Raw genomic sequence first — 22192 nt, 5'->3', positions numbered from 1 at the left:
CTCAGAGTATTCATTGAGAATATATTTGTTTGTGAGTGTGAGCTTAATTCATTGTATTCATGATTGTAATCATATACTCGTGAAAATCTGTTGATTCTTGGTATTGTACAGATAATAAATTGTTGTGTTGGTAGATCTATAGTCTCCTGTGTGTACAGGGAAATATGAAAACAGGCAAGAGAGGAGATTTAACACTGGTTATGTTGGCTGCCATTGTCATCTTTTATTTTACACCACATCAGATATTTTTAGCATTGTTATCAAAATAAAGTACTCAATCAATAAATAATCTACACAATTTCTTCTGTATGAATCTGATTAAATAAACCCAATAACCAATAACCAAAATAAACCTTCAAATCAAATTAATTTATCTAAACTGCAGATAATTACATTAATATAAATGTTAAATAGAAATGTGACTCTTTACAGAAATACTGTAGTAAAAGATGACACTTTCAGTGGTGTTTAATGCTAAGTCTGTAGACCTACCCATTTTAATTACAGTAAATTACCCAAACAAATTAGCAATTCATTATCTCAACTAAAACTAAAACTAATAATAGGTCTACTTTGAGAGTGAATAACAGTATCAAAACAGGCACCATCGAAATAGCCTACATTTAAAAAACACTATCTGTCCTACACCATTATACATTGCTGTTCAAAGGGATATAAATGTGCTGGTTGTATAAAACACTAGTAAATCCTAAACTAAGTCATAAAATCACACTGAAGCGCTTTACCCAAACAAATTAGCAATTCATTATCTCAACTAAAACAATAATAGGTCTACTTTGAGAGTGTAACAGTATCAAAACAGGCACCATCAAAATAGCCTACATTTAAACAACACTTTATCTGTCCTACACCATTATACATTGCTGTTCCAAGTGATATAAATGTGCTGGTTGTATAAAACCTAAACTAATCCTAAACTAAGTCATAAATTCACACTGAAGCGGCGACGAACTTATCCAGACGTCCATGAGTAGACGTACATTTTGTCTGAATTTCCGTATGTACGTCGCCGTGACACCGCCGCCGGTGGGCAGAACTTCCATGCAGTCGCCGTGGCGTCGCTGCTGGTCTCTCGTCTGCAGTCCCAATCAATCCCATTCAAAATTTCACACGTTCTGACGGCGGCGTAGGGTAGACTGCTCCTTCGCCTCTTTCAGGTTATCCTTAGGTTTGGCACTATCCACTCGCCATATATCCTTAGGTTTGGAACTATCAGAGAATGTCTAATATGAGGAGAATGGGCACTCGCTGGTTAGTTCCGGTTTTCTGGAGTGGTTGCAGTAATAATCTCTGTGCATGCGGGGCGCTCGCAGGCGAGGCCACAATGAATGGGAGCCTATGGGGTTTTATCCTCAGAATCCACTTTTCTCACGATGTAATTTTTTGTCAAGTAATTTGAAAGTTGCGTTCAAAAGGAGGGGTTAAGATAATAAACTCAGCTGAATATTGCATTTTTTAAGGTCACGTATCTGTTCTAAAAAGGCGTTAAAAAAATGCGATGACGTCACACATTGTCATACTGTCAGAGGTACTGCTTTACGGCCGTTTCTGAAGCACTTCGACACTTCCGCATATCCCTTTTCCCGCAACGATAACACCAGCTGTTGGAGGTAAGGCTTTTTCTCGCTTAATACACTAGTTACAGAGTTTAAGTGAGCTAATGTAAAAAAAAGAAATGCGCGAATGTTTTACATATGTAACTTCCAGTGTTTTTTTTTAATCCTCACTAGTGCCGATGTTAAAGCTTTTTTTTTAGTAACGATTATGAGCCATTTCTTTCTCCTGAAATAGAAACCTGGATTAGAATCATAATTTTTAGACTGCATCAACTTAGTTTACATCAGTAAACAATTTCCTAGAGAGCAGTGTTCTGTTGTACGCCTCCTCATGCCTCTTCCTTTCTTGATCTCTACAGTTGGACCTTGATGCTGTGACAACGGACAAGTCTTCTTCCTCTGTCCTTTTTCCTTGCCTCTGTTCTGTATGTTCAGTGTTGTTAAATCATTTCTCTTTTTTTTATTATTTACTATTAGTTACTGTTCTTGTTAGTGTGATGTTTGAATAAACTTGCCTGTTGCAATGTTGGTATAATGTTTGTATAATTACTGTTATACAATGGCTTAAAACAAACCCATCTGTAAAGATCAGTGAATGCATAGAAATCAATGACAAGCCCGCGATCACCCCCAGTGGATGTCTAATGGAACTACAACCATGATTGGTACAATGGGGCGTATAGGAAGTGCCCAGGCTCTTCGTAGACGGGCTCTGGCACTATCCACTCGCCATATAAGATGTCCATGGTCTACACAGCATACGCGAACGTCGCGGGCAATGCATGACATGCAATACACCACTCACGCCACGGGTGGCAGCAGAGTCACCGGTGTTTTCGCGGGTGACGTTGCAGGTGACATTCCGATCAAAATAGCTACGGAAGAAAATTGCATTTTTTTCATGATTTTATTGCCCCTTTTACATTGGCGGCTGCAATGCAGGAAGCGCAGAGATAGGCGGTGGGATGTGCGCCCTTTAAATACCACATGAGATCAGGATGGGGAATTTGTTTCTCTGGTGCTTCCAATTAGAGCCCGACCGATAAATCGGCAGGCCGATATTATCGGCCGATATTAGGCATTTTTCAAACTATTCAGTATCGGCATTTATAATGGCCGATAAATTAATATTAAAAGAAAATAAATTAAAAAAAAGTTGTCCACCAGAGGGCGCTCTAACGCCCAAACCCGCTGATTCAGCCAGAGTTAGGCAGAGTGAATGACGGAGATCGACGGAGATCATCGGTGTTGTTCATGTGTGCAAGTGTGTTCATGGTAAGTTGGCAACTGTCACGAGGCATACATTGCTTGAATAACAATTAAAAGAACATCCCCATCAATTCTCTAAAGTCGATAAGCATGACTTAATTCATGACTACCTTGTCCAGTTTTGCTGTTGTTACGTGTTAGCTGAGATTGAAAAGGATTTAAAGGATAACTACAAATAACTAATGCTAGGGAAATGTGTTTGTTTTGTTACGCGTTTCTGGATTTTTTTTTTATATATATCGGCCGATATATCGGCATATCGGTTTTTTAAATCACAAAATATTCGTATCGGTATCGGCCTTAAAAATTCTATATCGGTCGGGCTCTACTTCCAATGCGAAGCCTGGACGAGGAGAGGCATTTCCAGTATTTTTCGAATGTCGGCGCCAAAGTTTGATGATCTCCTTTCGCGAGTCATCCGATATCTTCCTGACTCTCACCAAAACCGGCCCTTGTCAGGGAGCAGCTGGCAGATTTTTTTTTGTCAGATGCTGGTGTGTTTCCCCACCAATACAATGTGCTGCGATTGGGTATGCGCACTGACCAATAAATGTATTTACATTGGTCCCTTGGAAGCATGACTTTTGATTCATTAGTTATCACATTACACAAGTTAACTAATTTGGTTTACGTCAAACTCATTAATTCATATCCATATAAAATGTTTATACAACGAGCTAATGCCTTGACAGATGAATTTATTATTTAAGTGTATTATAGGCCCTATAGCCAAAGCTATAGCGCATAATGTCCACAGAAATTATATGGTAGGAAACATTATTAGAGAAAAGGGGTTTATTCATCAAATACAGAAACTGACCCACCATACATGCACACATTTTTCATTCACTACACACTCACGGTTTCACTCAAAGAGGCTACTGAACTTATGTTTCACACAGAACATGAACACTTATGTTTCACACAGAACGTGAACACAAAACATTACGTAATTAATTCAAATAGGCGAACACTGAAACAAATAAGGCCAGTAATAGAACGAATATCGGGTGACAAGAAGATCATTAAAATGGCTCATAATCCCGCATCAGCTGTTTGATGTCGCGCATCAGCTGTTTGATGTCGCGCGTCAAAATAGCACTTTGCCCCTGTGGAAGGGTTCGCATAAATTGGCACAGGTAAGCCTAATTAGTAAAAGAGACGTGAATGTCATGAAATAATGTACAATATTTGCATGACATTCACGTTCCCTCATCCTTTCAATTTTTTTTCTGTAATATAACCTTACCTATAGTTGAAATAATGTACAATATTTGCAGTATCGCCCCCACCGACGACGCATAGTACTGCATGGATCGGCGCGTCGCTTATCAAAAATTGGGAGGACGTGTTGTGCTACGCGTCGACGCATAATGGCGGCCGAAGCGTAGCCTTCTGGACGCGTATGCGTAGCGATGCGTTGACTATGTAATGACCCTAGGCCTGTACATTAGAAGACTTCATGCCCTTGATGGAGAGGACTGAAGAGCGTTGTAGTACTGTACAATCCTAAACCTAGTGAAGTACCTCCACTAGGTGGCTAGGCTAATGCAAACGTTGTTTTGCAACGTCTCGCATGATAAGCGTTGAGGCAAACCCAACAATGTCTCCCCATAATAACAATCGCAGATGTGGTCTTGCTGGTTTTTGGGAGTGAAGCCACAGCCACAGGCTTATGGATTACTTTATGGTATTATTGGGACTTGAACCCTGCTTCATCTTCTAATAACTCATCAGGTGGTTCAGGTTGTTCGGCTCCAGCCAACCTTCAACCCCTTAAGCACCTTCTGGATTCAGCAGACTTTTGGATTTTTTTTTCTCACAATGTACAATGTATTTTTTATTTTGCTAGCCAATAGAAAAGTACACTGGATGAAGGGGGATTTACAGTTTCCATGCCGTTCCTGAAGCGTGCGGACAGCCAACGGCTATGGTTTTAGCTTTATTATTAGGAATTTGGAGAGTCAACCTTGACTTGAGTGATCAATATTGAAAACTAGTTGTTGTTTTGTAAGTGAATAGCAGTAGAAAAGTTACGTATTGAATAGGTTTGATATTATGCATGGATATTGTTTAGTATTGATTGTTATTCTAAATATGTATGAAAACATTAAGCTAACATTTAGTTAAAATGTTTCATTAGCATTTGAAACATATTGCCTATGAACAGCCATGGAGGTCAGTTTTTCTGATTCCCTTGACCGATCAAAAGTGTTTTCCTCCCAGGTTTCGTAAACTGTGCCATCGCATCATCAATGCCACCACTTTCACCAACATCATCCTGCTCTTCATTCTCCTGTCCTCCATCTCACTGGCGGCTGAGGACCCCATTGATCCCATGTCCTTCAGAAACCAGGTAAATCTCTCTCTCTCTCTCTCTCCCTCACTCTCACTCTCTCTCTTTCTCTCACTCTCTCTCTTTCTCTCTCTCTGTGGTCTCACAGTTAAAACATATACGATTTAAAATATTCTGGTGTGGGCCAAGCTTAACTAGCTTGTAGCTTAAAAGACAATCAGTCAATGCTGATCGTTAGTGATTAAGATAAGGTAATCGATAAAAAAATCACATCCTATAACTGATAGATACTTCAAATAATAAATGCTGGCCAGCCAGTACCTCTCTCTTTGTTCACAAAGATCATACTATTGACCCTCCAAAGCCCCTCCCACTCACCCTAAACCCCTCCCATTCACCATAAACCCCTCCCATTCACCACAAACCCCACCCAGCCAACCAGCTGAGTAACACTAGTTTGCAGCAAGTTAGTGGATAGAACACTGTTGTTGAGTATATTTATACCCGTCAAATTGTGCCGTTAGTGAGGTACGAGGTCAGCCAACACATAGTAGCTTATAGTAGCTTGTTTGCTGTGGATGAGCAGTTCAGGCACCCTTTTTGATTCATACCGACTATAGATTAGTTAGTTAGTTTCAGTTCTATACTGATCCAGCATTTTTCATAACACCTTAAGGTGCTGTATGTAATGTTTAGTTGGGTTCTTTAATAAACACACCGTAAGTAGCTTGAAGAGAAGGCCTTTATATTCATGACGCTTACATGAGGTAACATTAACTCGCCTTGTCGCATTCTTAACCCGGAACTGACATGAACATGCAGTGCGCCAGTCCAACTGCACATGCCCTGCGCGACGGTCTAATAACTGATGTTGATATCATCACACTGTAGGTCCAATTTTTCTTTGAGTTTAGCAAAAGAGTGAGACATGCTGCAGCTCCTCACTGAGCGTATTCCAACCACTGGTGAGAAAAGAAAGCTTCAAGTCAGCAGTCACGTCTTTAAGAACCCACCCTTAAAGGTCCCATGGCATGCTCCTTTATGGATTCTTATATATAGGTGTTAGTTGGCTTTTAATACAGTATTTGAAGACGTTCAAGAAATTCAGCCTTGGTGCAGAATTTTAGAGGCGGGTCAAGGTGGAGGGTGGGGGTGTGGCCCTGAGCAGCTTGTGAGCACGGTACCAACGCATCGGAAGCGGGCAGCGGGCAGCGCCGAGGTGATGTTGCCTCGCGGCGGTGGTGCCTCTCGGCAGCGGAGCTCCGGCGGGAGTCAATCAAGGGACAATTCCCTTTCTCCTCCATTTCGCAGTTCATGTACTTCAGGAAGTAAAAGCCAAAGTTCCTTTCCCCCAATTCCTTCTCAACCATGCTGAGATAACTCCCACTACGAGTCTCGCTGTGGAAATACCAGAGACATATAACTGAAACTGAGTTTATTCCCAAGTTAAAAGACGCAAATGTTGTCTTAAGAACAGAGGTATATTTGTATGTTTCTGTCCATTTTAGGTGTTGGCCTATGCTGATATCGTCTTCACTTCAGTATTCACTGCAGAGATTGTGCTCAAGGTAAATGTACAGTTTTAATGTACAGCGTGATGTACCCTTTTAAACCTATTCATCCAATCTTTAATCAAAGCAATATTTCACATATTTTGCCTCTTTGGCTCTCTATCCACCACTTAGGCATTATAAACCTATGTTTATTTTAAAGATATCAAAGGACAAGATTTACTTCCCAATCGTCTGCCTGTAAGCCACATTACCATTATGTTGAAATGACCAATGGAGCTGCTGTAACATGATGTTATACATGGGGGCTTTAATATTATTTTTAACATAAGACCAACTCCCCTCCGCTCCTAGCTCTCCATCTCACTGTACCAGAACAGTCACAGATAAACAACTCTAGGGCTAACAAATAAATCCTTTGTCTTATTCACCCCTCCCGCTTTTTCACTGCCGCTTTAGAAGCAATGACATAATATCTTACGTCCAACTGACACGGAACCACAAGCAACATGTTTTCCTCACACATTTTCTGCTGGCAATCATCCGCAATTTTGAGAGGGCTTGAGCGTAGTCCTTAGGCTACACTGTAAATTCCTTTACCGACTATTGAATCTAAAAAGAGCGCAAAGAGTATTATACCAGGAGATGACTGGAAGAGACGTAATAACATTGATGTTGCTTACGTTGCTTAAACAAGGTATGTACCTGCTGCATCAAGCACTGATTTGTAAATGCATATTCAAGTTGTTACATAAGGCTGCGAACTTTATGCATCATGCTTATTTCTGCTACAGTCCGAGATCTGCAACAGTAAAAAGTCGATAAAGAACAGCCTAGCCACTGGAGCTCAGTGTGACTGTCCTGACTTTTGATATGTGTACATTATTGGTGAGATCTATCAGACATATTCAGAACAGCTTGGAGAAAACAGTGCCTACAAACCTTTGTGCATCCCTAGTAAATACTGTGTGCCATAATACATTATTTCTGTTTTAACAAGCAGACTTTTTGGATCTGAAACAAAGGAAATCCATTGAATCCCTGTTTTAGTTAATGATGAAATAATTAGAACCATTCATTTAAAAGCCTTCAGCTAGTAGGCTAAATAACTTATCATTAATAAAACATGGTTAATAAGTGCTATGTTAAAGGTATGCTATGCTATGTTGTGTGAGAGATGCTTTGCACAAAGATTCCACAAAGTAAAATAATCTAAAGTTGAACTGCAAAAGGGGGATTAGGGCCATGCGATCTCGGTTAGTCCTTTACCAAATGTATTTGATAGAAGGGGATATTAAGTGAAGGCGATGTACAGAATGGGGTAGGTTTTAAGTGCCAATGTTTCTATTTTAGATGACCACATATGGAGCCATTCTACATCAAGGCTCCTTCTGCAGAAACTCTTTTAACATCCTGGACTTACTCGTCGTCAGTGTCTCCCTTCTGTCAATGGGCATGGAGTAAGTTTGGCCGACAGATTGTTGACACCGCAAAGTTGTCTTGTTGTCACAATTTGACAAGTGACTCAGGCTACATATTTAAGTAATGATTTTTGTGCTTGCCCTACATAGATCCAGTGCCATTTCTGTGGTTAAAATCCTTAGAGTGTTGAGGGTACTGAGACCTCTGAGGGCCATAAACAGAGCCAAGGGACTCAAGGTAAGTGTACATTCACATTGTTTGCGTTTGTTCACCTTGTTCTAATAGCAGATCATGGATCTTATCTGTTCTCACCACCCTTCCTCCACAGCATGTGGTGCAGTGTGTCTTTGTGGCCATTAAGACCATCGGAAACATTGTCCTTGTTACCATGCTGCTTGACTTCATGTTCGCCTGCATTGGAGTGCAGCTCTTCAAGGTGAGCTTCTTTATCCAGCTAAGGACTGGGTCAGCCCTAGCTCAACTGTTTAATGACTGTTTAATAGGTCTGTAATTAACAGATTTTGTATTCCTGTTCAAAATGGTGAATGGCCATTGTAGGGAAAGTTCTATTCATGCACAGATCCTGATCAGTTAACTGAGTTAACATGCAAGTAGGTGCACACAGAAACTGGACCCGCTTTTTCGAGAGCTAATATTATCTTATATACCATTAAATCATATTTTATTAAAAGGACACAACTTGGGGCTCTACTTCACAGAGGCTGGTACGTTAGATACGAAGAGGGAGCCCTACATGAGATGGAGATCCGAAAGAGGAACTGGGTCAACTCAGAGCTCAACTTTGACAACATCCTGAATGGGATGCTGGCTTTATTCACTATCTCCACCTTTGAGGGGTGGCCAAAGTCAGTACCATTCTTTGTTTAATGTACAGTACACGTTACAGTATATTGTAGTGTGTGTGTAAACAATATTTTCTGGTTCTAATTGAAATATAAAGTGAACCACGCCTTACTCATTGAATATACCAGATGGAGATGTGGCATTATGAAATAAATGTGGCATTTTTAAATAAAAGTCCCCTGAAATATATAGATTGGGCGTATTTCAATATCTTTTTTAAATACTAGAATTGTGTCCTTCAGTTTGTGTCAACTCCTCACCTCATTAATGCCCTTTTAATTATCACTAAACACGCCTGTTTATATTCTGGCTGTCTGGATGGAATGAAACTATTGACCACCCTGCATTTTCTATTAGAAATTTGATAAAGTGTTGCCATTGTTCAGAAGAATACATAATAAGACAATCATTATATTACTGTAAAGAGGGCAAATAGAGCAGGACAGGTCTTTGAATTAGATAGGATATTTCTCATGTGTTTTATTGTTTCTCCAGGATTCTGTACAAGGCCATTGATTCTAACCTGGAGGACACCGGCCCAGTGTACAATAACCGCGTGGCCATCTCCATCTTCTTCATCATCTATATCATCCTGATTGCCTTCTTCATGATGAACATCTTTGTGGGCTTCGTCATCGTCACTTTCCAGGAGCAGGGGGAACAGGAGTACAAGAACTGTGAGCTGGACAAGAACCAGGTGGGCTGTGTGTGTGTGTGTGTGTGTGTGTGTGTGTGTGTGTGTGTGTGTGTGTGTGTGTGTGTGTGTGTGTGTGTGTGTGTGTGTGTGTGTGTGTGTGTGTGTGTTTCTTCTGGACCCTTCCATGATGATCCCTTTGTGGTAGGCCTTACTGAATTTGAATCCGTTTAGCCTCAAATAGTCTGGCAGGTTAAGTCCATATTTTAGGACAATCGTTCACATTACGATACAAGCACCAAATTCTGCATGAAAAATGCCTTGACCCTACTTATTGAGAAAAGCCTGCATCTCAAATTGACCGGAGAAAGTGTTGTTTTTGTCAGACAGATATAAAGGAAGAGTTGAAGTCTCCTCCAACTCATTATTCATGTAGTCCTGAGAGAAATGGTTATTCAATGATTGCCACAAACAACAAATTGCCAATCAGGTTAGACATATCCCAGTTGGACGATGGAGGGGGCATTGAGGAAACACTTAGAAGGAACTGTGCATAATATATCCAAAGCTGTTGTCTGATGTTCAATAATAGCAAGCTTGAGTGTGCAAGAAAAGGGCAGCTTCCATCCAGATTGACCCTGGTGAGGGGAACTCAAAAATGTGCAGGACTGTGCTTCAAGTGCGGAAGTGTTTCTTGTGTGAGATGATGGAACCCATGTCCGAACAACGACAGGCAATGGCCATGCAACTGAATGACAGGCTCAACGAATGTGCCCGTAACCTTAATGATGGTAAACTCCTGGCTATATTGAGTAGTGGAGATGTTGTGGCCAAGGAGTTGAAGTACCATTGCTCCTGTTTAGCAGCCCTACACAATAGAGAGAGGGCATATCAGTTAGCAAAGAACAAAGACACAAATGGTGTGAATCTAGGAAAGGAAGAACTCCCACTTGTGTTCTCAGAGCTACTTACTTATGTAACTGAGACCAGAAACAACAGTGACGAGCCTGTTGTATTTCGACCCACTGAAATGGTTCGCCTGTACAAGCAGAGGCTTCAACAATTCGTGACAACTGTGCTAACAGTTGTAAACTCAACTAGACTGAAAGACAACCTTCTGGCATAAATCCCTGGGCTTGAAGCATACAAGAAAGGAAGACATTTTCTTCTGGCTTTAAAAAAAGACCTTGGCCCGGTCTTGTCTGAAACATTAAACTACTCTGATACTCTTGTTCTTGCCACAGCTGCCAGAATATTACGCAGGCAAAAAACCTTGTAGAGATGCTTAATGACCATTAAGCGTCAGCATCACGTATGACCGAGGACTTGACATTTTAGCACAGTTGGGAGATGCAGTTGTGAATTGATACCTTGAACAAGGGTTGGAGCGCCTGGTGGCCGGGTTTGCCACGGAGCCCGGTCGGGCACAGCCCGAACAAACTACGTGGCACCCCCCCTCTCTTCATCCCATGGGCCCACCACCTGTGGGAAGACCCGTTGGGGTCGGGTGCGCAGCCACATGGGTGGCAGCGAAGGTCAGGGGTCTCGACGGACCAGACCCGGGCGGCAGAAGCTGGCTCTGGGGACGTGGAACGTCACCTCGCTGTGGGGAAAGGAACCGGAGCTTGTGAGGGAGGTGGAGCGCTATCAGTTAGATCTGGTGGGGCTTACCTCCACGCACAGTCTCAGCTCTGGTACCGTACTCCTGGATAAGGGTTGGACTCTATTCTTCTCCGGAGTTGCCGAGGGCGTGAGGCGCCGGGCGGGTGTGGGGATACTCATAAATCCCCGGCTGAGCGCCGCGGTGTTGGAGTTTACCCCGGTAGACGAGAGGGTCGCCTCCCTGCGCCTAAGGGTTGTAGGGGGGAAAACTCTGACTGTTGTTTGTGCATATGCACCAAACAGCAGCTCAGAGTACTCGGCCTTCTTGGAGACCCTGAATGGAGTCCTGTATGGGGCTCCAGTAGGGGACTCCGTAGTTCTGCTGGGAGACTTCAACGCCCACGTGGGCAACGATGGAGACACCTGGAGAGGCGTGGTGGGGAGGAACGGCCTCCCTGATCTAAACCCGAGCGGTCGTTTGTTATTGGACTTCTGTGCTAGTCATGGATTATCCATAACAAACACCATGTTCGAACATAAGGGTGCTCATAAGTGTACCTGGTACCAGAGTACCCTAGGCCGAAGATCGATGATCGATTTCGTGATCGTGTCATCTGACCTGAGGCCGCATGTTTTGGACACTCGGGTAAAGAGAGGGGCGGAACTGTCAACCGACCACCATCTGGTTGTGAGTTGGATCAGGGAATGGGGGAAATTTCCGGATAGACCTGGTAAGCCCAAACGAGTAGTGCGGGTGAACTGGGAACGTCTGGAGGAGGCCCCCGTCCTAGGTATCTTCAACTCACACCTCCGGCGGAGCTTTTCTGGCATTCCTGTGGAGGTTGGGGGCATTGAGCCGGAGTGGGCGGTGTTCAAAGCCTCCATTGCTGAAGCTGCGGTGGCTAGCTGTGGCCTCAGGGTCTTAGGCTCCTCAAGGGGCGGTAACCCTCGGACACCGTGGTGGACACCGGTGGTCAGGGAAGCCGTCCGACTGAAGAAGGAGGCCTTCCGGGATATGATATCCTGGAGGACTCCTGACTTGGTTGCAGGGTACCGACAGGCTCGAAGGGCTGCAGCGGCTGCCGTGTCGGAGGCTAAGCAGCGGGTGTGGGAGAAGTTCGGAGAGGCCATGGAGAAGGACTTTCGGTCGGCACCAAAGTGTTTCTGGAAGACTATCCGGCACCTCAGGAGGGGGAAACGGGGAACCATCCAAGCTGTGTACAGTAAGGATGGGACTCTGTTGACCTCAACTGAGGAGGTCGTCGGACGTTGGAAGGAACACTTTGAGGAACTCCTGAATCCGAATAACACGCCCTCTATGTTGGAGGCAGAGCTCGAGGTTGATGGTGTTTCGTCGTCAATTTCCCTGGTGGAGGTCACTGAGGTAGTCAAACATCTCCGCAGTGGCAAAGCCCCAGGGATTGATGAGATCCAGCCAGAAATACTAAAGGCTCTGGGTGTTGAGGGGCTGTCATGGTTGACACGCCTATTCAACATCGCGTGGGAGTCGGGTACAGTGCCAAAGGAGTGGCAAACCGGGGTGGTGGTTCCCCTGTTCAAAAAGGGGGACCAGAGAGTGTGTGCCAATTACCGGGGTATCACACTTCTCAGCCTCCCTGGTAAAGTCTACTCCAAGGTGCTGGAAAGGAGGGTTCGGCCGATCGTCGAACCTCAGATTGAAGAGGAACAATGCGGTTTTCGCCCCGGACGTGGAACTACGGACCAGCTCTTCACTCTCGCAAGGATCCTGGAGGGGGCCTGGGAGTATGCCCATCCGGTCTACATGTGTTTTGTGGATCTGGAGAAGGCGTATGACCGGGTCCCCCGGGAGAAACTGTGGGAGGTGCTGCGGGAGTATGGGGTAAGGGGGTCTATCCTCAGGGCCATCCAATCTTTGTACTCCCAAAGCGAGAGCTGTGTTCGTGTTCTCGGCAGCCAGTCAGTTTCGTTCTCAGTGGGTGCTGGTCTCCGCCAGGGCTGCGCCTTGTCACCAATCCTGTTTGTGATATACATGGACAGGATATCGAGGCGTAGTCGTGGTGGGGAGGGGTTGCAGTTCGGTGGTCTGAGGATCTCGTCACTGCTTTTTGCAGATGATGTGGTCCTCATTGGATCATCGGCCTGTGACCTTCAGCACTCACTGGATCGGCTGGCGGCTGAGTGTGAAGCGGCTGGGATGAGGATCAGCACCGCTAAATCTGAGGCCATGACTCTTAGCAGGAAACCGGTGGATTGCTTACTCCGGGTAGGAAATGAGTCCTTAGCCCAGGTGAAGGAGTTCAAGTACCTCGGGGTCTTGTTCGCGAGTGAGGGTACTATGGAGCGTGAGATTGGCCGGAGAATCGGAGCAGCGGGGGCGGTATTGCGTTCGCTTTACCGCACCGTTGTAACGAAAAGAGAGCTGAGCCGCAAGGCAAAGCTCTCGATCTACCGGTCGATCTTCGTTCCTATCCTCACCTATGGTCATGAGGGCTGGGTGATGACCGAAAGGACGAGATCGCGGGTACAAGCGGCCGAGATGAGTTTTCTCAGAAGGGTGGCTGGCGTCTCCCTTAGGGATAGGGTGAGAAGCTCAGCCATCCGTGAGGAACTCGGATTAGAGCCGCTGCTCCTTTACTTAGAAAGGAGTCAGCTGAGGTGGTTCGGGCATCTGGTAAGGATGCCCACTGGGCGCCTTCCTTGGGAGGTGTTTCAGGCACGTCCAGTGGGGAGGAGACCTCGGGGAAGACCCAGGACTAGGTGGAGAGATTATATCTCAACACTGGCCTGGGAACGCCTCGGGATCCCCCCGTCAGAGCTGGTCAATGTGGCCCGGGAAAGGGAAGTCTGGGGCCCCTTGCTTGAGCTGCTCCCCCCGCGACCCGACCCCGGATAAGCGGATGACGATGAGGATGAGGATGAGGAACAAGGGTTGGTTCCACAGCTGCAATGGATAACATTGACCATAACCCATCATCAACAACTGCAACTACTTCATTCCATGGTACAAGTATCTCTATCTTTCAGCATCCATCATCAGGAAATCAAGGTGAAGTTCGGTAGCCCATTCAAATTAGGAACAACAAGGTTAGGAAAGATCCAGAACTGCTTTTTGCACAAAGAAGAATCCCTGTCCTCCCAAGGGCAATGCAACACACAATTCTTTGCCAAGTATCATGTTGACAAACAAATGTGAATGGCTTGAGCGAGTTAGCCTCAGACAGACAATAGATGATGAGGTCAACATCACCTGGTCTGGCTATCATGCAGAGAAAAAGAGAAGTTTAGTTTGAAGTAAGCATTACATCACTTTTGCCGCATCTTCGGGATGAAGCTCATTCAGTTGCCACAGTTAAACATTCCATGGACAGAGTCAGAGATGCTATTGCATACCTGAATCCAAGATCAGGTCCCTGTCATAACAGCAGACCAGCCAATCTATGCACTTGCCAAACAGGTGCAATGGCATTGGCCTGACCTTTATGGCGAGCAGAAATTTGTCATTATATTTGGTGGGCTCCGTCCACATAGAGATGAATGCGTTGAGATCTCTTGGGACCTTGCTCAAAGGCAGTGGTTGGACAGGGGCTCTTGTGGCTTCTTTAGGTATAGCAGAGTCATATATATATTTCGTACTTTAGTTTAGTACTTATGAATACTACTTTAGAGATGAAAATGAAGAGGCCCATACTTCTTTAAGTTGGGAAGACTGGTGTGAGAAAAAAGAAAAACTTATTTAGCCCTCCTTCCCTTGCTGAAGTAGCCAAACAAACATTTGTTTTCCCTCACAAAAAAGGCGTTCTTTTTTACATTGCCATCTATCTTCACAATGCAACACATTTTTTAACTTTTTATTGCAGAATTGGAATGATCAGACCGTTTTACCTATGTTTTGATACCAAGATCATCAAAATGTGATTATCAAATCTCAATCCAAGTCAAATACCAGAGCCGTGTTCCAATACCCGTACTTCCATGAGTATACTTAAAGGAAGTAGACTATCCGTACTATCACATTTTTCAGATGTGAGTGCTGTTTCAAATCGAGTACTCCGTGGTGCACTAACCGGGAAATTATGATCACGACTGCCGCCGCGGCTCCTCTCCCGCAATAAGCATCCCGCTTTGAACTGTGAACTCTTTACGCCTAGCAGCTATAAAAAGCTATAAAAACTACAAAATGATTCTATTGGTGCAGGCTATGTGGAAAATGCCCCGACTTTGGCTCAGCCTGGCTCCGCCTCTTCCGCTACGTAGCTAAGATGGCTGCCGTTGAGTACGGAAAGTGTCCTTCGATCCACACTTCACGATTAGCCCGTTTTGAGTACGACATCCGGGTCCTTGAAGTATACTTATTTTCGCCGGATCTGAATTGGAACGTACTACGTACTAAACGTAGTAAGTACGGATAGTAAGGGTATTGGAACACAGCACAAGTCTAATGGCGTTCAATGGTGGCCATCTTGGAAAATGGCGGCCATATTGGATTTTTTTTTTTTGCCTGGCTAACAAGCTTTTTGGAATTAGTGGGTTCCAAAGAATATTTCTGCCAAGTTGGATGCTTGTAACATAGAGTGAACGATTTGTTGACTAATCTGCCGGACTCAAAGGCCTGGGGCCGTGTGAGAAAGAGGTATTGAACCCCCAACTCACATGCGGGACGGGACGCAACCAAGGAGCCAGTTGGTCAAAAAGCAGGAGTCGGCTCAGAGAGTTGAAGGTTGCAAAAATGGTGCCGGTTTATTTACAGTGCCCAAAAAGTACAAAAATATGACACAAAAGAATACAGCCTCTCGGCAAGCTGTTGCATGTCAAATGCCCGACCTTTTTCCCCTCCCATGTCTCCCCATTAAATAGGCCTACCAATCAGGGCCGATTGGGAGAAACCACTGGGATAGGTGACACATCAATATCACATGATCACTCAAACACCACAAAACAATAGCCCCAACACTATACGTTCATCAAACGATGCATACCAATATATACACACACACACACCCACAACACAGTCTTGGATAAATAAATCACACCAACCATAACGACACTCAAAGTACAAACGCTACCTCACCACCCCCGCCATTAGCAAACCAAATGAACTCGGAACAGAGTTCATTTGGTTCCCGGAACAGAAAATAAAGCCCTGGTTCCCATGCGGCACGCGTTCCCCATGGACCAGTTTGCCGGACGGACAGGAAGAAGGGTAGTTGACAAACACATGTATGTGTGAATTATCTAGCATGTTTGTAAATAAATGGAGTGTATTAAACTGTGGTGCGTGGTTGTTTGTAGTGTGGTGCTAGGTGTGCATGCAAAAGGTAAATGGCTAAATGGTAGCATCTGGGGAAATGCGACCCTCGCTTTTCACATTTCCTCCCCCCTCTGAAGGCTCGTCACTAGGGTGACGAGACAGGAAGTCTGCTACGGGATTCTGTTTCCCTGCCCTGTACCTAATCTGAAATTGGAATGGCTGCAAAGACAAATACCATCGTGTTATGCGTGCATTTGAATCTTTCATTTTCCCCAACCATTGCAATGCCTTATGATCAGACTCAAGTAAAAAGTCTCTGCCCATCAGGTAATATTTCAAAGTCTCTAGGGCCCATTTCACTGCCAGGCACTCAAGCTCCACTACTGAGTACCTGATTTCCCGGGGAAAGCGTTTACGGCTTATGTAAGCCACCGGCTTCTGCTCTTCGGCCTCCCCCTGGAGAAGAACTGCCCCCAGTCCCACTCCAGAGGCATCTGTCTGTACTGTGAACTGGCTCTCAAAGTCCGGACTCTGCAACACAGAGCAATGCTGCTTTCAGGTCCTGGATAGCCCCCTCATGCACCTCCTCCCACCTGACCTTCGTGGACCCCGACTTCCTGGTCAGATCAGTGAGAGGTGTAGCACGGGTGAGCCAGGGCACATTTCCTTGGCTGGAGCGTCAGTCCAGCCTCGTTGATGTGGCGCAGCACCTCCCCCAGATGCTGGAGGTGCTGCCCCAAGCTGGCGCTATAAACTACCACGTCGTCCAAATACGCCGCTGCAAAGGTATCTGTGCCATCCAGCACACGGTCCATAAGCCTCTGGAAGCACGCAGGCGCCCCCTGCAGGCCGAAAGGCATGACCGTGAACTGGTAGAGACCTTGAGGGGTACGGAAGGCCGTGTATGGCTTCGCTCCCTCAGCCAAGGGCACCTGCCAATACCCCTTGCAGAGGTCAAGCGTTGTGACAAACTGCGCCTTTCCCAGACGCTCTAGGAGGTCCTCCAACCTCGGCATTGGATAGGCGTCGAAGCTGGACTGGGCGTTCAGCTGCCTAAAGTCGATGCAGAAGCGGAGGCTCCCATCCTTCTTAGGAACGAGAACCACAGGGCTGCTCCAGCCACTGTAGGACCGCTCAACGACCCCCAGCTGCTTCATTGCCTCCAACTCCTCCTTGAGTGCAGGCAACAAGCGCTCAGGAATCCGGTACATCCGCTGTCTCACCGGCTTGGAGTCTTTGAGCTGGATGTCGTGCTCCACCACCGCTGTGCGCCCTGGCTGCTCGGAGAACATCCCCTCCGGGATGATGGCCCGCAGCTCCTGCACCTGCTGAGAAGTCAGGTGAGAAAGATCGGGCTCAGTGTTGGGGACCTGCGAAGGAAAGAACTGCTCCGGAGCATCCTCATCCTCCCCCACAGATTGCACCATCAGCTGGTGGCTGAGCGGCAACTCCCGCTCGTGCCACTCCTTGAAGAGATTGATGTGAAAGACCTGTCTGGTCTTACGCCTCCCTGGCATCTCCAGCTCGTAGGTCACCGGCCCCAGCTTACGAGTAATCCGATAGGGCCCCTGCCAGCGGGCCAGAAGCTTGTTCTCCGTCGTCGGCAACAGCAAGAGAACCTGCTTTCCTGGCGTGAAGCTCCTCTGTCTCGTCGACTGGTCGTACCACCGGGCTTGGGTCTGCTGGGCCTGATGCATGTTGTCCTCCACCAGGCTAGCCATCTCCTCCATCTTGTCTCGCATCTTCAGGACGTAGGCAAGGATGCTGTTGGTCTCAGTGGGCCTAGGGTTCCCCCAGGCCTCCCGCAGCAAATCCAGAGGGCCCCTGACTTGACGCCCATACAACAGTTCAAAGGGCCTCCCTGTAGGCAAAAAAGGAGGTACGGTAGCCACTGGTCCCAGTCTTTGCCATTGGCTGCAACAAACTTTTTCAGCATGCTCTTTAAAGTTCTGTTGTACCTCTCTACCAGCCCGTCCATTTGAGGGTGTTAGGGAGTGGTCCTTATTCCCCTTATCCCCAGTAAACCGTAAACTTGTTTGAGTGTTTTGGAAAGGAATGCAGTTCCCTGGTCTGAGGATTTTGTTTGGTATGCCTACCCTAGATATCAGCTGCAGTAAAGCTCGTGCGATAGCGCTAGCTGTGATATTGCGCAGGGGAAAGGCTTCAGGGTATCGAGAAGCATAATCACAAATTACTAAAATGAATCTGTGCCCTGACCGTGTTCTTTCTAAGGGCCCAACTATATCCATCGCTATTCTGTGGAATGGGACACCAATGATTGGGAGTGGATGAAGAGGGGAACGTCTGACTTTGTGGCTACTGGTAAGTTGACAGGTGGGACATGACTTACAGTACCTTTGTACTTCACTGTATAACCCTGGCCTGTGGAAACGTGCAGCTATCCTCTCCAGAGTCTTAACATTTCCAAGATGCCCTGCCCAAGGGATATCATGGCCTAAGGTTAATACCTTCTCTCTAAGACCCTTTGGGACAACCAACTGCTCACTGCGGCCCCCCCTCGGGTTGGTGGTACAATAGGCCCTCCTGGATAAAGTAGTACTCGCCCGTTAAAGCCGTAGCTACACCAGTCTTCTCACCATCTACCTCTGTGACTTTGCGGAAGGTTTCTTTTAACGACTCATCCGCTTTCTGCAGTTCACTGATATTACTGGGAATCTCCCACAAAGCTTCTCGTGGCACAACAGAAACTGGCAACTGATCTCCCATTCTCTGCACTGTGCCCTGCAGCTTCTCTCTCCTTCTCTGTCTGCGGCTGTTTTGCGCCTTGACATGCCCAAGTGGGCTAATTTCTACCTGACTAAAGGGCATCATGTCCAACAGTGACTTATTAGCCTCCACTTTAGCCTTACCTTGTGATCTAGTCGCTACCATACTAACTGGCTTGGTGGATTGCACCAATTCAGGCAGTATGAGGACATCCTGTCCCAATACTACTGGCTGGCTCAACCCTTCAACTACCCCCGCCGTTAGCCAAAAGGTACGCCCTTTAACCACAAGGCATATCTTTGCCACCGGATAGACATGCTCATCGCCATTCACACAACACACCCTGATCTGCCTTTTCCCCAGCTTATCTGACTTGTCTATCAGATGGGGCTGAACCAAGGTCTGGCTGCTGCCTGTGTCTAGGAGAGCGAAAGTAGCTTTACCATTGACCGTAACAGGGACAGGCTGAACTTTTCCCACACACTCATTAGATGGACTACCGGGTCTAGGTACACTACACATGCCTAGCCTCTCTTTGGCCTTTCTGACGGGGCACTCTCTGCTAATGTGACCTGGGTGATTACAGTAGTAACACACCACATTCACGCTCCTCTGTGTGGCTGTGGGTGCTGGGGCCTGCCTAGGCTGTGAGTTAGAGGGTGAATTGTATGGGGGTCTAGGCTGTGAAGTAGGTGTTGTGTGAGGATGTGTGTATGGCGTCCTACTCTGACCAGACCCCCTAGGACCAACTCCCATACCGTCTCCCCCAGACTTACCCCCGGCTGGTGATCGGTTGAAGCTCTGGAACCGGAACGCCTTCGCACCCGAGCGTGCCGGACGGAACGCCTCTACCAGCTCTGCAGCCTGCTGGCCAGTAGTCGGGTTATGCTCCTTCACCCACACACGCACATCAGGAGCCAGGGAACACAGGTACTGCTCCAGAATTAGGAGCTCTCCGATCTCCTCAACAGTCTTCCTGTCTGGCTTGATCCACTTTCTGTAGTTATCTTTCAGGCGGTTGTATAGCTCTTTCGGGGTCTCTCCTGGTCGGACGTCCGGATCACGGAACCGCTGCCTGTAGATTTCCTCGCTGATCTCATATTTTGAGAGAATGGCCTCTCTCACCTTGCTGTAGTCCATGGCCTCCAGGATATCCATCGCCACGTATGCAGCCCGTGCCCGTACCGTTAGGTAAGGTACCAGGTACACGGCCCATTCAGTTCTTGGCCACCGATAGGCGGCTGCCAGTCTCTCGAAGGTGGTGAGATACTGTTCGATATCATCTCCCTCCTCCAGCTTTGGCACGGCTGGTCCAGGCGACTGGAGACGGCACTGCTGGGTCTGCTGGGGCTGCTGGTCCTGGGCCTGGATACGGAGGTGCTGCTGGTGGTGGTTCCACTGGATGTCGCACGCCATCACTTCCTGGCCGACGTCCATCACCGCCACGCCCTCGCTCTCCCTCCAGCTCATCTCGGACGTTGTTCAGCTGCACCTGCACGCTACGCCATCTTTGCTCTTGCTTGTAAGCCTCACGCTCTTGGCTCCGGAGAGTCTTCTGAAGGAGGCTGTAGAGGGATGCCATGTTCATCCTCCCGGTGTCCTCTGCGGCATCATCAGCCACTGGAACACCTCCCGGGGCTCCGTCCGCTTCCTCATCTTCTTCCTCCTCTGGCCGCGGCATACCCCGGGTTAGATGTCGGATCGACCTCCCCTGGCCTATCTGCGCCCGTCTTCCTGGACTTCTCTTCGTGCTCTTGGAGGGCGCCACGATCCCACCACTGCCACCAACTGTGAGAAAGAGGTATTGAACCCCCAACTCACATGCGGGACGGGACGCAACCAAGGAGTCACTTGGTCAAAAAGCAGGAGTCGGCTCAGAGAGTTGAAGGTTGCAAAAATGGTGCCGGTTTATTTACAGTGCCCAAAAAGTACAAAAATATGACACAAAAGAATACAGCCTCTCGGCAAGCTGTTGCATGTCAAATGCCCGACCTTTTTCACCTCCCATGTCTCCCCATTAAATAGGCCTACCAATCAGGGTCGATTGGGAGAAACCACTGGGATAGGTGACACATCAATATCACATGATCACTCAAACACCACTCAAACGCTACCTCACCACCCCCGCCATTAGCAAACCAAATGAACTGTCCCGGAACAGAAAATAAAGCCCTGGGGCCGTATTCACAAAGGATCTTAGGGCTAAAAGTAGGTCCTAATTGGCGAATTTAGGAGTAACTCCTAAAAATAATGGGCGTGTCACTCTTAAATTTAGGACTCCTAACTTTTTTCACTAAGAGCAATTCACAATGTATTTTAAGACTAAAAGTAGCACCTAAGTCTAGGAGAGCTTAAAAGTCCTCAAGAGGACTCCTAACTCAGTAAGACCTATTCACAAAGAATCTTAAAATGCCTGCGAGACGAAATGTTAGGTTATTCAACTTATTGTGGAGTTAATGCGCGATGCAATAACATCCCCGACTAACAGGAATAATCCGATTAGTCCCGAAATAAAATGTTATAAAAATTATAAGTTATAAAAAAATATATATAACTAAAAAATAAAAATAATTGCGCCATCAAAAGACGAGGACATGTTCGTCAATAGGAAGAAAGTGCATTCCATCAACACGCAGGTTGTTTTTGATGCAAATTTTAACATAGCCTACTGGATGTTGTTGCAAAGTGGCCTGGATCTTCAGCTACCCATGATTCGCGCATTTTAATGGTGAGCGGTCTGAGGCAGCTTTTTGAGATGTACCAGTTGGGTGTCACTTGCTGGGTGACAGTGACTATCCATGCAAGACGTGGCTCTAGACACCCTACCTCAATCCACAACCGGGAGCACAGTTCAAGTGTAACATGTAAGTGATTACGCAGATTACGCTTAGTCCTATGCGTAAAACACATCGTATAGAGAGGAATTGGGCAGATGAAACGTCGGTTTCATGTCCTCCACGGCGAAATACGCCTCACCCCAGAGAGGGCAAGCACAGTAATCACTGTATGTGCCATTCTACACAACCTCTGCAAGCGGAGGAACATTCCACAGCCAGACGA

The 22192-nt window shown here is 46.4% G+C and overlaps 1 protein-coding gene across 2 annotated transcripts in view; it reads left to right on the top strand.

Annotated features, from left to right (window-relative positions):
* Nucleotides 1-22192, top strand: part of LOC115537492 (dihydropyridine-sensitive L-type skeletal muscle calcium channel subunit alpha-1) — a 137101-nt gene that overhangs the window by 82071 nt on the left and 32838 nt on the right. For both annotated transcript variants that reach the window (XR_003974811.1, XM_030349462.1), the window contains exons 18-25: nt 5073-5202; nt 6651-6710; nt 8007-8113; nt 8225-8312; nt 8404-8511; nt 8634-8686; nt 8795-8941; nt 9435-9636. Coding sequence is in view for 1 of the 2 variants with exons in the window: in XM_030349462.1 (XP_030205322.1) it covers nt 5073-5202; nt 6651-6710; nt 8007-8113; nt 8225-8312; nt 8404-8511; nt 8634-8686; nt 8795-8941; nt 9435-9636 (895 nt within the window). In the remaining variant the exon portion in view is untranslated. The remainder of the gene's footprint in view (nt 1-5072; nt 5203-6650; nt 6711-8006; nt 8114-8224; nt 8313-8403; nt 8512-8633; nt 8687-8794; nt 8942-9434; nt 9637-22192) is intronic.

Source organism: Gadus morhua, chromosome 23 (assembly GCF_902167405.1).
Source record: "Gadus morhua chromosome 23, gadMor3.0, whole genome shotgun sequence".
Classification (NCBI taxonomy): Eukaryota; Metazoa; Chordata; class Actinopteri; order Gadiformes; family Gadidae; genus Gadus; species Gadus morhua.
This window is presented reverse-complemented; position numbering and strand designations above follow the sequence as displayed.